Genomic DNA, 15590 nt, shown 5'->3' on the forward strand with positions numbered 1-15590 from the left:
AAAAGACGACACACAAGAGCGTTGTCGATTATGAACAATTTTATGGGAAGATTATAGGAATAAAATGCTTACGTACCCCTTTACACACAAAAAATTTATGCAGATAATTTTAAGTTTGAAAAAGAAAAGATCACAAGGACAGGATGGGGTCCCCACCTGAGTAATACAAGCCTTAAATGACCAATTATCTATCTACCTGTGTGAACTGTACAATGCATGTGTCTTGAAAGGAATGATCCCTGCACTGTGGAAGAATGCTGAGACAGGCGATATTAGTAAAAGGTTCCTATGATACCCAAATTTTACTACCACATTATGGAAATGACAGATTGCTACTCAGCACATTGAGAAGACAATGCGTCGCAGACAAGCACAACGAAAAAGATAGCTAAAATCTTAAGCTTTCAGATTAAGTATTTCCTTGAAACAGAAAACACACAACATTCACTCAAGCACTACTCACACACACGTGACCACTGTCTCTGTGTGCGGAGCTCACAGTCGACTAGGCCGCCACAGTGGAAAGCAAGAGTTGCGAAATAAACTGCTAACATTACCAGTGCCTTTATTGACAAACAGTATTCTATCCAGTTCACCCATAAATGTAACTCCCGTGCCATCTCCTCCTCTGCCACCAGTAAACCTGTTAACTAGCCCTGACTAGCATGCCTCTGATAACCCAGTATCAACCATGCCTTGAAAAGTTCACCACATCCTTCAGCAGGGCTTTGGTTACCCACAGTAGTATTCCACCATCCACCCAACCTACAAAATATCCTTGCCCATTCCTGCTCCTATCCTGTTCCTCATGGGTCTTCTCTTGTGGTCTCCACCTCCAACCACACTTCCTCTCTCTCCACCCCCATGCAAGCATTATCTCTCTCTCTCTCTCTCTCTCTCTCTCTCTCTCTCTCTCCCCCCCCTTTCCCGCCCCTCTCCCCTTCTTTCTTCCCTCTCCACTTTTCTTTCCCTTTCTACTTCCTCTTCCTCCCCCTTCTCTGTTATGTACTCTACTCCCTGAACACCTTTCATATCACTGTGCACCCAATAAGTCATCTGTTGAAGGACCTGCCTTAGATTACCCAGCTACACCCTCCTTGCTACATGCTCCTTGCCTTGTGCATCCTCCCCTATCCCTACCCACTTCCACCTACTCAGGCAACTGCTCTCAATAACCAGTAATCAAGTCAGTCTCATCACACCACGGGCATGTGTGTTTTGATGACTATATGTGTGTAAGTGTGTGTGTGTGTGTGTGTGTGTGTGTGTGTGTGTGTACTTTTGCTAGAGAAAGAAAATGAGCTCAAAAGTTAGTGAAGTATTATTTTCTGTTGCGTGTTTATATATGCAGCACGGATGTCAACTTTAGAAGAACCTTTCCTTATTTTATGTATTATAAAATAAAATTAGACAATGCAACTATTAGAATAGTAGTAACGAGATATTTAGGGATATTCCTGGATGAACATTGTAATTTTGCACATCATACAGAGGAGGCAGGCAGAAAAGGTACAAATGTAATGCACAAAACTACAACCACTGCAAATAGTCAATTTCGACTTACCTTGAAAACAAACAGAGCATACCACCAATCTACTTAGCAGCAGTTGTAGGATGTGGTACAAGCTTTTGGGTTCATAGATTGCAGCTTGTGAGGTTAGCTATATTTGTCAGAAGAGTTCAAAGAGAAGTGATTAATGGGCACCTATTGCACTGCCCTGAATGATGCATTGTTAGTAATTCTAGGGATATGCCCACTGGACTTGAATATGAGGGAAATGGGAGCCCTTTATTGGTTGAAGAAAGACAGTCAAATGGAAGTACGAGGACGGAACTAAGGCTAATACAAAAAAGTTAATACACAATCACATATCGCAAATTTGGTAAAATGAATTGTTGGACACTTCAAGAACATGCAAGAGAACATATGAATTTCTTCCTAATACCATAGAGAGAGACTAAAAATGAGATTTCTTCACCTGTCAAGCAGCCTAATACAACTCCCAATCAGTCATGGGCCATATGTTGCATATTTGCATAAAATAAAAATCCAGATTAATGATAGTTGTGCCTGCAGCTTTGTGGGCACTCCAGAGCACACTTTCTGGGTCTGTTCACTCTATGAAGATGTAGCAGGTAATCGTTATCAGGCATTACAGATGGTGGATCTCAAAGCAGCATTGAGAAACAAGTCACCTAGAACACACTGGATGATACTGCAGTCACAGTATCCAGGATGGCCAAGGATGACTTCATGAGGCATTTCACCACAGGCCAGGATGCTGCCATTCTAACAAGACGATACAAAGTGATCACTGAAGCATAGATTCTAAGGCATTACTGTGAACTATGGAATTGGTTGTTACAGTGGAAATGCTGCTGCCCTATGCCCAAGGATTTCAGCAGACAATGGCTGTTGATTGGTGTAGTGGGAAAATGAATCCAGTAGCAGAACCAACCACCCACAGTTTAGATGCATCCTAATAAATTAACACAAACAGGACAGAATTATAGCACCAACTGTAGTATTAATAGCTGGTTAATTATTTAAGATGTTTATAGTAGTTTTGTATTGGTAGAAAATAGTTGTATTAGCATTTTTTGCAGTATTAGCATTATTTAAAGTTTATAAGTACAAGCAATAAATAATCTATGTATAAATTTTGTATTATCCCCAAAAAATGTTAGTTGTATGGTCTATGTTAGCTTCCTATAAAATAGGCTGCAATGGTAAACAATAAATAATATAACAACAAAAATTCAATTACATTATATTGTCAATAAATAAGATCCAAATGTAGCACAGGCCCAATAGCAAATAAATCACCCTCATGATGGCTATTTGAACAGTGGCCAATATGTTGGTCTATGTAACATGTAACAGATGACAAAATGGTTACGCACAAGAAAAAGAGTTTTATTCAAGATGTCAATGGCCACAGAAACTGATTTTCACATATGCACAAAGTAGTTACTGTCTCTTCTTAGCCACTGAAATCAACAAAATTAAATATCAAGTCTTTGGCAACAGCAATTCCAATGTAATGGTAGCCCACATAGTGGTTAATATTATTAAATCTGTAAGCCAAGGAAGATCTTTCTAAACTCATAGTCAGGAGATGTTCAGAGTGTGAGGAGCAGAGCCTCATTATGTAACAATGGTGAGAGAATAGGGAAGGCAGCAGGGGATCTTTCTTTTCATATTATCACTTGTCAAAAACTCAAGTTCAATATCACAAACCGCTTACGATATATATTTAAATACTGGGGAAGCAATGCTCTGTATCATACAAAAATAACCAAAAAACAACTGTCCATACAACAGAATGCCCACTTCCCCGTCACTCAGTATGTGTGATTCAATAATGAATCCTGCATAAATCAACTCAGTATTTAGTATCTGTCAGGATGACAGCCAGGGATGTTACGTAACTATTCAGATTTGAGCCCAAACGCTTACCTGTAGCAGCACCTTCTCTAGACGTGACAGTTGTGAAGGGTCGTTATTCAAACCCTCAACTGTGCCATGAATTCTTTCAAACACAGGTAGCAACAGCAGTGGATACTTATGCCCTATTTTTACCATAAGGCTAGCAGCATGTCGGCGAACATTTTTCACAGCACGGCTGCGGCTGTCCTTAGCCTGACCTGGCACACCAAAAACTAGGGCTCCAAATATTTTGTCAAGCACTCGCGGCAGGAGTGCTGCACCTTCACCAGGTGCACCCATGCTCAGAAATACAAACAGTGCTGAGATGCAGGATAGCAGGGCCGACAGCAAGAGCGGATCTGTGGGTTCGTATGCCAAGCACAACTCCAAGAGATGGAGACCTGAACTGACACTCGGCCTCTCCTGGCACACCAGTATTCGGCTCAGAATGCTCTCGAGAACCTGGAACAAACAGCAGAATTTGCTTTAGTGAAAAGTTGTTAATGTGCAACTTCAGGTGGTTATTGAAGAAATAAAAACAACTACAGTATGTTAAGCAGAACACTTGCTTAGTCATGAAGTACCATTGGTTATTAATGGACTGTAGCTGCCATTCATAATTACAACAAAGTAATGTAATCTGTAGAAACACAAACATTAGATCTACAAGTCTCCTCTCAAAAATGTACAACATATTCATTACAATTATCATCAACTGCATAGAATGTGGGGAAGGCTACATCAGTTTTCAATCAAGCAAAAGATAGGCTGGACTAAGAAGTGGAAATAAAACAATGAACCACTTGCAAGTATGAATTACTACTTTTTTCAGACTGAGATTTTCACTCTGCAGCGGAGTGTGCGCTGATATGAAACTTCCTGGCAGATTAAAACTGTGTGCCCGACCGAGACTCGAACTCGGGACCTTTGCCTTTCGCGGGCAAGTGCTCTACCATCTGAGCTACCGAAGCACGACTCACGCCCGGTACTCACAGCTTTACTTCTGCCAGTACCTCGTCTCCTACAGTCGCAGGAGAGCTTCTGTAAAGTCTGGAAGGTAGGAGACGAGGTACTGGCAGAAGTAAAGCTGTGAGTACCGGGCGTGAGTCGTGCTTCGGTAGCTCAGATGGTAGAGCCCTTGCCCGCGAAAGGCAAAGGTCCCGAGTTCGAGTCTCGGTCGGGCACACAGTTTTAATCTGCCAGGAAGTTTTACTACTTTTTTGTTTTCATATATTTGAGAATTTCATTTCAGTTTTACAAAGTATGCAATATTGTGCAAGTAAAACAACTAGTGACTTTTGAAAGTTCAACAAGGGGACCAGGACATGACAACTTGTCCAGGTAACACCAATGATGAGCCTGCTCCTCCCTCCTGTGCAACTAACAGGTCAGCAAGCACAGTGCACGCTGTTGCCACCTCGTCAGTAAACAGCAGTATGTGCAGGCAAGCACCCACTCTTCTGTGTACCTCTGCTCTAATTGTGTATGACTCTGTGAACTTGTGTTATCATATTAATGTTATTTTGGCAGCAGTGCGACACTTTTCAAGGTGAGGCTCGTCATAAAAGAGATCATCTGAGAACATGTTCACTGGCTTCGAAGGTATCAAGTGTTAAGAGGAGACACCTAATCTGTGGGCAAGGCTGCAAATTTGTGTGCTCTGTGTTCAAGTGCTTTGAACTGGAGCATAATTTTGCATGGGTCCAATTTTAGGGGTTTCGAAAATGGTGTACAGAACAACAGTTGTACTGAATATTCATAGGTACATGATGCTGCGAATTGGAAAACAGAAAGAAAAAAAACGCAACATGAAGCAATGAAGTGTCACCAGGTCGTTCTCACTTGGAAACACCAGACAATAAAATAAATTATGATAGACAGATAATCTACAAGGGTGCGATCCAGAAGGGTGCAAAATACAGATGAGTGTACAGTCATTATCAACCCAAGGAGCATCCTACAGAAACAAGTTTATTATTATTATCATCATCAAAGATGCAAAGTTACTTAATGGGAGTAAGCTGTCTCTTTGAAACAGGCTTCAAGAGACATATCTAAAAGAACAGACACCACATATATATAAGGCAAAGACAGCTATTGATCTGCTCAGTGCAGGTGCACACAAGGCTCGAACTCTTATTGGAATCGGTGAAATGCCACAAGTAATGAGATTAATGGGCAGGGGCACTACATTAGTAGTGTGTGGAAAAGTTGAGAAACTGAATCTGATGGGAGCCATACTAGGGTAGTCTGTGCAGTTGTGATGACCACTGTGTCTGGATGGCTTAGTGGTCAGAGCATCTGTCCAGTAAACAGAAGACTCCAGTTCAAATACTGATCTGGCACAAATTTACAACTTTCCCAGTTGATTTCAAAAAATGGTTCAACTGGCTCTGAGCACTATGGGACTTAACATCTGAGGTCATCAGTCCCCTAGAACTTAGAACTACTTAAACCTAACTAACCTAAGGACATCACACACATCCATGCCCGAGGCAGGATTCGAACCTGCGACCGTAGCGGTCGCATGGTTCCAGACTGAAGCGCCTAGAACCGCTCGGCCACAATGGCTGGCCCAATTGATTTAAATCAATGCCCACTCACAGCCAATGTCTGTAAATCCTCTGTGTCTTAATTCATAGTGGCTGTTGGATCAAAATGGTATCTGCTCTTTCGGACATGTCCAAAAGAACAGACCCCACATACAAACGTTAATAATTAATGAGAAAAAAAGCTAACTGACTACAATATCCATAAGACAAATTGATTTTTGCTGTTTAAAGCTCGATACTACAAGCAAATGAAATTCACTTTGAAAGTGAGTAAAACTTTCAAAAAGATTGTTGCTCATAACCTGAAGTTCATCCAAATGCATAATGAATATAATTACACTAGGATCAATATATAACAACAGCTTATAATAAATAAGACATAGTTTTTTCCTCTCTTTAGCAGTATGTCCCCAGTGCACATGTAATCCAAACAAAATAAAATGAACAATTATGTGCAAACAGTGTAAATACATAATTTTTTTTATTCTAGTCTTGCAGACATGAAAAACATTTAAATGCTACGTAGCACTTCGAGGATGAGAAACATTTTTTGCTCATGATGTAATCCCACCTGAGACAGTGCTTCCCATTCCAGAAATGTTGGTGAATTAATATTGCATTCCACTTCTGGTTCTTCTTTAGATTTCTGAATGCGCATCTTGAGCCATTCTTCCACAAATCCAAACGTAACAAGAGGAGCCACCATTGTTGCCTGCCGAAAGGTGTCCAACATATCTGACCTGCAGCGGTGAAAGAAGGAAGAAAACTCCTCGTCACTATCAAAGTCGAGGGATGAATATGCTGCAATGTCAGCATTTGGGCCATTGCGATAGGAAGGATACCCAACCTGAAAAATCGCTAAATGAATCTATTTATACTTTCATAACAGTATCACATATTCAGTCAAAAATGTGTAGGATTCTGGCAAGATAGCAAGACAAACTAGCTGCTCTACTAAAATAATTGCCAATGTATTCAAGATAAAAAATATGGAATAGATAAGTAAGGTCCAATATGTAATATAATGGAAATGCAACCACTCCCCTATAGCAGATCTGAGTGCGGAGCTCAGTAACACATGAAAGAAAACAGCATTCACAGTAGCTTTACAGCATTAGTGCTTTTTCCAGGCACAGCACACACTTTTTGTGTGTGAATGTGTGTTCTATTGCTGGAAAAAAAGCTAGTGCTCAAAACCTAGTGTGAATGCTGTTTTCTGGTATGAGTTACTGTGCTCCACACATTGGTCTGCTACAGGTGAGTGGTTACCTTTCCCTTATTTTACATACTGCTCCACACACGAATTTCCATTATTATTCTAAATAAGATACAATGTGTTCTTTCATGCTTTTTCTGACGATATAGAGATTTTCAAATTTTCAGAAGAGTTAGTGTTATCATTTCAAACTATGTGTTAAAAGCTCCAGTAGCTATCTTCTTCAACTGCATTGAACATAGGTATCTTTTGCTTGCTATCAGGGCTCCAGCCATACTAGTTATTTTGTGGAAGTGCTCGAAATTGTGAGCTACTGAGATCTGCACTTGAGACACACAATATGGTTGACACACAGAAACCACCAAAATACTGTGTAACATGACTACATTTACTTAGTTGCACAGCTGAAAATCTGGAGAGAAGATACAACTAACAAGTCTGCAAATGATTATATTAACAGGTTACACCAGAATGGTCAATGATTCAGTCAGTCAGTTCACTATTAAAAACAAAAAATGGCTCTGAGCACTATGGGACTCAACATCTTAGGTCATAAGTCCCCTAGAACTTAGAACTACTTAAACCTAACTAACCTAAGGACATCACACACACCCATGCCCGAGGCAGGATTCGAACCTGCGACCGTAGCAGTCCCGCGGTTCCGGACTGCAGCGCCAGAACCCACTATTAAAAACAATAGGTTACAGGATTAAAATGAAATTGCAACAGAAGGAGCAATTTATTTTTGCCCAACTTGCAAATATTTTTTTCTTTATCTTGTTGCCATGTTAAAATTAGCTTCTTTCACAAAAACACAGTGGGGTTTACACAAATTCACCTCACTAACATGCTAATGCAGTTGCGACTGAATTCTGAAATAGAATACTATTAAAGAAATAACTGAAGGCAAATAAGGTCAATAGCTTAACAAAAGCCCACGCTCGCCACACAAAAATAAACGTATGATTCCTTCACTTACGTTATTACAGTTCTATACTAATTCTCAGTTCACTTAAAATAATTACACAATTTCACTGAAAAAATCTGTGATTACTCATACATCACATTACATCAAAAAGTTCTGCATGTAGCTGTATGGTAAAATACTCTCCACTCTTCATGGTATCATTTGCCAAAAACTTGTTTCGATATCTGGAACCATTTCTGAGATATGAAGGGTGTTATGAATATTTCACTTTCACTCTATCGTTTGCATGCACCATTGGAAGTGAGTGCTTCACGTACAATCAATCTTTTTCAGATTGAGGATTGATACAGATCTGATCTTAAGGTTAAAGATTTTTTTTTTTTTTTTTTTTTTGCAGCAATGTATGACCTATTATCTATCAAAATCATAGCAAACCCTATTTTCATTGCAAAGTGTTCGCATTTCATGCAGTACCTTACTTAATATATTAACTATGGTTATTAACGAAAAGATAGGCAGTTCATTGTGAAGCTAATGGATGAGGCTACAAGGTGTCAGAGAAGCAAGTTTTTTCGCCAAATAGTTTCTTCACAATCATAAAGAAATGTTGCAGTGCAGCCTGCATGCTGACACGTCATTCTTGTAGTGTAGCTGAGGCAGGGAGAGAATGTTTTGTTCATAGCAGACAAAGCTTACAGCTCAGCAGGTGACACCACACTAAGGTAGCCATCCCTTGTAAAGAAGGTTGGACTTGCCCAGCAATGAGAACAATAATGCACTTCTGTGCATGGACCAAGTTATCTCACATTAGCTCTATGTCGTTGGTTGCTGTCATATGATTTATTTAGTGAACCAGAAAAGTATATGACTATATGTGATAATCATTTAGCTCTTCAGCACTATGAACTGTACATGCAACCAACTACCATATGACTGTTCACTCTGATCAGCTACTATGCTGTATGCATGTAACGAATAAAGTAAGGACTCTACATGATATAAACTCCAAGTAGAAAGAAAATTCTATTTTATTTTCCAAATAATCATCTGACATAGAAAGGAATGATAATGGGAAGTAATGTGACTCAAATAATTTAAATTACATAATTATAACCTGCAGCATCTACAACCTCATTTATTAAAGGGCATTATGGCAGAGACGAGCTACATTTACTTTAACTAATAACTGCAATGGTCAGGTCACAAATAGACAAACTCAACATAATAGTCCAAAGTATTTCCTAGTATTTAAGTAGACTCATAAAAACCTTTTTACCTTTATAATTTTGGGACCAGTTGACTGTACCCATTTTGGGACAAATGTGAGGAAAACTGGATCCTTTGAGATGAGCTCGTGTTTAAAGAAAGACATCCACAGACTATTCGCATAGTGTGCCAGAGTGAGACTAGGGTGCTGGGTGAAAGTAAGGATGGCATCCAGATATAAAGAAAAGTTTGGTGGCCGTCCATTTGCACCATCCTCTTTTCCCCACAGCACACACAATTGAGTGCCCAGTCCCGTTAGAACCTGTAGAATATTATACATACATTAGAAGTCATACAAGAGTACAGTTTCTATAAACAATGAACATACGAAAAGATCCTGTTAACACTGTATAACACTATGTATCAAATTACAATAAAATAAGGGAAAGGCAACCATTCACTTATAGTGAACAGAGTACAGAAACACATAACAGGGAACTGCATTTACACTAGCTTTCGAGCTCTTGCTCTTTTTGTAGCAAAAGTACACACATTAACACACAACCACACAGATACCCAAATGGACACTCCCATGGAAATGATGAGACTCATTACTGATGATTGATCACTGAAAACAGTTGCCTGAGCTAATGGAGGTGGGGAGGGGTTAGGAAAGGATGCAGTAAAGTGGGGGTAACGGGGCAGAGACAAGGCTTTGGTATACAACTCCGGGGCTGCACAACAAGACGAAAGCAGTAAAGAAGGTGGAGCAAAAAGAGATGTAAGATACCTTTCCTTTTACGTGCTCTTTGTGTCCATTCCTGCCCCCTCCCTGCCATCATCAGCTCAGGCAACAGTTTTCAGTAATCAATCATCAATAATCAGTCAAACCATTTCCACGGAAGCGTTCATTTGGGTATCTGTCTGATTGTGTGTGTCTTAATGTGTGTATTTTTGCTAGAAAAAGAACAAAAGCTCGAAAAGTTAGTATGAATGCAGTTTCATGTTATGTGTTTATGTGCTCCATGCATTGGTCCGCTAAAATTGAGTGGCTGCCCTTTCCTTATTTCATGTATTTCTCCATCCAGAAATTTCCATTATTGTTAAATTACAATAATGCACACTTCTTATTGGTCTGATGCTCTGTTTAACACTTATCTTTCAATATAATTATCACCAGAAATTCTAACCAAATTCAGAATGACACTCATTATGGACTATCCAGCGTACTTCAAAGGAACATTAACAAATCAATACAATACCACATATTACTGATTTTGTATATCACTGGTAACTACATTTACAAATGAAATTAAAAATATTTGAGACAAAAGAGTACTGCTATTAAAGCAGGATAAACTTGTGCAGAACTAAGAGAGACACTAACTATAAATACAAAAGTGTCTTAGATTTCTAGTTCTTTCGTCACCCAACAAGGAAGATGTAAAAAGAGAAGAAAATTCATACCAAATGTTGAATTTTTTTCTGCAACATTTGATTCAAGGTTCTGAATACAAACCCTTTTTCACTAGGAAGCAACTGCTCCAAACAGTAACATCCAACAATTCAATTGTGGTACAAAGTGATAAGCATCATTATGTAAAACATTATGGTAAACAGAGATTAAGATTATAATCCAGTTTACACACATATATGTTAAATATAAATGTACACTTTCTCTTAAACCATACATCAGCATACAGTAATGACTGCATGTATCTTACGATGTATCATTTATGACTGAAACTACATATCCCATGTACTGTAGTTCTGTCTTAGTCCAAAGACTGATTTGATACAGCTGTCCACTTTAACCTACCCTATGCAGGTTTTTTCATCTATGCACATCTACTGCAACCTACATCTAGTGGAACTCACATTCTCTCTTTAGTATCTGCACAGGATGCAATAACCCCACACACTACATGATAAGCACAGATACTTCAAGGGCCAATAGTGGCTCAATAATAGCCAGGCAACAGAACCCTATGAGAGGGAAATGAGCTAACCATATGAGTCCACCTATGGGAAACAGAGAGTCCAAACACATGTAGAGATGAAGAAGGGAAGAATTCAGCACATAATGTCTGCTGGTGAGGATACTAAATCCCTCCCCCCTGACAGGCCCAGCCAAAAATGACCAACTTTGGCTGCGATCTCCAGTGCAAAACCAGAGGGGTCCCTGCAGAACCCAACAGCGGACCAACCACCAAAGGAGGCCAGCTGACATCAATGGCACTGCTGGTAGGGTGGAACAACACAGAGGCTGCAGCAAAAGGGGGCAGCATTGGAAGCAAGGTAACTTCCATCAGGGAGGGGGAGGGGAGGCTGAGGAAGAAGGTGGATCAAAATTAATGGGCTCCACATCAGCAGGCACAAATGCAGGTTTCATTGGGGGCTGCTGCTGTATGTGATGGGAGGACAGTGGAGCACGGGGAGGGGGTGGCAATGTAGAAGCATGCTGCTGCAAGTGGGAACCTTCAGCCAGAATTCCATCGTGACCCAAACTGCCATCCAGTAGACCATGGCGATGGTGTCCCAACAGTGCGCTGGTGTAGCTAATTTGAAAGGCAGGTCAGCTGCTCCCTACCAATATCCACCACAAACAACTGCCGAGCTTGTGGCCCACCATGAGACCTAGCAGCCACACCTAATACTGGCCAACGGACTGAGCCCAAGCGGCAGTCCTGGGAGATAAACTCAGTGGTCCACAGTAGAGCTGTTAATAAAGAATCAAATTATATCAATATATCGATATCAAAATGACAATATCAAGTGCCAATATTTTTATTTTATATATTTTTTGGCAATTTTGATAAATATTTGAAATTGTAATAGAAAATACTTTTACTTTCAAAGTGTGAAGGAGTCTAATTACATTTTGAGCTCTCATCATGTCCAGTCTTTCTCTTTGACTGTGTGAAGCAAGTATAGGTGGACAAAAGAAGAAGGCTGATTGCACTGCGGGTGGGTGGAGGGGGAGGGGCAGTGTGAATGGAATAACAATATTTCCAATGTGAAGAAATAGCACACCAGTTGTGTTAAAAAGCAGTTTTAACACAAGTAATGTGCTACTTCTTCAGAAACAGCTGCTGAAAATGAACAAAAACTTAAATGCCCAGACAGGTCTTTGCTGTGGGTGGAGTCAAGTGAGGGGAAATATGACGTAATCAGTGCTACCAACAGAAGCTGCAATGTTTAGCTTCACCATGCAATTTTCCTACATCAGCATGAAAAAAGTTTATTTCGACACATAGCCAATGACAAGTTAAGAAAATAAAATATGAGAGATTAACTGCAATCAAATATTGCAAGACAGTGCATCATGAACACCTTTGTTAATTAGCAGTACAACAGTCGAGCAAAAAAGTATTGTAATACAACCTTTTCATCTGCACAAAGCCCGAGTATTAATTGACAAATTTTCAAATTAGGTATTTTTCTTTCAATTCTTGCTCTAAGGTAGATAGGCAGGCTGCTAGCTTGTTGATGTACAGAACATCTAACAATGAATCAGTACTTAAACAATGGAAAATCCAGAATTGCTACTCAACATATAGTGGAGATGCTGAATCGCAGATAGACACAATGAAAAGATTGTCACAAATAAAGCTTTTGGCCCATATGGCCTGGGTCAAAAATAGACGACCAACACACACACACACACACACACACACACACACACACACAACTTCTGTCTCAGGCAACAATAGCCACACTCAATAAATCAGTATTTAAAAACACAACTCTAAAACCAGCAGAATATTTACAATGTGCAGCTGATATTTTTATAGGCTGATATGTTAATATTTTTGCCTGTAATATATTAATACTTTTTGTTTATATATCAGGGCCAATAATGACACTTTTTCACATATTGATATATCGGATTCCCAATATTTTTAAAAATATCGACAGCCCTCGTCCACAGTGATTCGTGACGTGCAACTTGGGGTGCAGAAGATCCAGGAGACCCGTGCCACCGTTCTACCAGACTGCACCCAATGACCAGTGTCACCTGGCATGTACCGAGAAAGCTCAACAAAGCATCATCACAGGAAACAGCAGACATGAACTTCTTCATTTGGGTTGTAAATGTACACACAAAGCATTCCATCTTAAGAGTTATATGCCGGGTGAAACTGAGCAATAGTCAGATGTTAGATACCATTGCAAACACAAATGTCCTCAAACTCCCGTAGCACAAATTGCCGACTGTTGACAGATACTACAGATATCAGTGTCCTGTGGGAGCCCTACATGGCAAAAATAACTGACAATGCACGAACCATGGCAGTTGACAATGTCAATGACAGCTTGGCTACACACATGAAATTGGGCAATGCACCAACCACCAACAACGACATAATGCCCAAAAAGAGGCTGGCGAAACCATCATGCATCCTGTCCCAAAGGTGCTTTGGGACCTCCCAAGGAGAGAACTGGCACAGTGCTGCAGACTGGTTATGTGCACAAGCCCTGCAAGAATGCATCAAATGTTCAATGTCAAGACTGATTGCTAGCTAGTAAATGTAATGTCACGCCAGTGCCTTCATACAAGTCCTACCCCAGTGTGAGGCATGGAGCAATGGAAGTATGAGAGGAGAAAATGCCAAAGGAACAACCACACAACACTCTTGCTTAGCAAGCATGAAAACCCCCTGGACAACAATGAGCCAATCACACAGGAGAACAAATGTATGCCATGTCTGATCACACCCAAAGAGATTTACTCCAGTTAATCCAAATGGACTACCTACGCCAAAAAAGTGGGTCAGCAGCCGTGACAGTCATGACATCACTTGTCATCAACAGAAAGTCCAACACAATTTGCTGAAAGCCCTCATCCAATGTGACCACGTGATACTCCTGCCAATCAAACCCCACTTCAGGCATCACCAGCAGCTGTGATAGTGCATCAGCATTGGCATGCTGGGCAGTAACGAATGTCAACAGCAGTTACTGAGAAAGAGGGCCCACTGCTACAACTGGTAGGCAGTCCTATCCAACAGCTTGGAACCAATGGTTTCCTAATTTGGAGGAACCCTGTCCCATACAGGAAGAGGTGGATCTTTCTAACTCCAAAAATAATACCCAAGCCATCTTTTCCACCAGTGAATAATCACACTGTGACATGGAAAAGTTTCTTTTTTCTTTAGTTTTTTTTTTTTAAAAAAAGTGATGGGCTGTTTGGTCCTGATGGAACAGTATGGCACCAAGGCATGCATCACAGGCCAAGTTGTAAAGGACACCCAACAGGGAGTAGAGTATAAACACTGCTTGAAACACTGAAAAACCCACTGACAATCCACAGACCGGACAAACTTAACACCCTTGTGGCAAAGCTGGTTAAGAGGCTGGCACATGGGTGCGGCCTCAGGAACCAAATAAGTATAATACAAAATCTTACCAAAAAGAGACTAGCTCCTTCAGGTTCTTGGGCACTGGTAAGTTCACACTGGCCTTGATATAGTCATCCTTGGGGACCAGACCACGTTAACTAAGCACATGACCCAAAAAATGGACTTCTTGGGAGAAAAAATTGCACTGCTCTAGCTTGCAATAAAGGCCATTCTCCAGGAAGCATTGGAAAGGTTTCATAAGAGCTCCTTGCGAGTGGGGCCCGTGATCCAAATGTCATCAAGGTAATTGACACTACAGGGAATGTAAATTGCATCCAATAACAACTGCAGGTACACATGATGCAAGTCAAAGCAATGGAAATACTATCGACGACAGTGCTACCAAAGCAGAGGTACTAAACACAGCCTTTCGAATTTCCTTCACCGAAGAAGACAAAGTAAATATTCCAGAATTCAAACCAAGAACAGCTGCCAACTTGAGTAACTTAGACGCAAATATCTTCAAAGTAGTGAAGCAACTTAAATCACTTAATAAAAGCAAGTCTTCTGGTCCAGAGGTATACCAATTAGGTTCCTTTCAGAGTTTGCTTAAGCAATAGCTCCACACTTAATAATCATGTACAACTGCTCCCTCAACAAAAGATCCATACCCAAAGACTGGAAAGTTGCACAGGTCACACCAACGTTGAAGAAAGGTAGTAGGAGTAATCCACCAAATTACAGGCCCATATCATTAACATCGATATGCAGCAGGATTTTGGAACATATATTGAGTTCAAACATTATTAAATCTCTCTAAGACAATGGACTATTAACAAACAGTCAACTCTGATTTAGAAAAAATCGTTCTTGTGAAACACAACTACCTCTTTACTCACATGAAGTGTTGACTGCT

The 15590-nt window shown here is 40.2% G+C and overlaps 1 protein-coding gene across 1 annotated transcript in view; it reads right to left on the minus strand.

The window, feature by feature from the left end:
- The window catches only part of LOC126253448 (exportin-5), a 209537-nt gene that overhangs the window by 95740 nt on the left and 98207 nt on the right, over positions 1–15590 (minus strand). The window contains exons 7-9 of the mRNA XM_049954794.1: positions 9403–9654; positions 6554–6829; positions 3461–3892 (exon numbers count right to left, since the gene is read on the minus strand). Of these exons, the coding sequence (XP_049810751.1) occupies positions 3461–3892; positions 6554–6829; positions 9403–9654 (960 nt within the window). The remainder of the gene's footprint in view (positions 1–3460; positions 3893–6553; positions 6830–9402; positions 9655–15590) is intronic.

Source organism: Schistocerca nitens, chromosome 4 (genome assembly GCF_023898315.1).
Source record: "Schistocerca nitens isolate TAMUIC-IGC-003100 chromosome 4, iqSchNite1.1, whole genome shotgun sequence".
NCBI lineage: Eukaryota > Metazoa > Arthropoda > Insecta > Orthoptera > Acrididae > Schistocerca > Schistocerca nitens.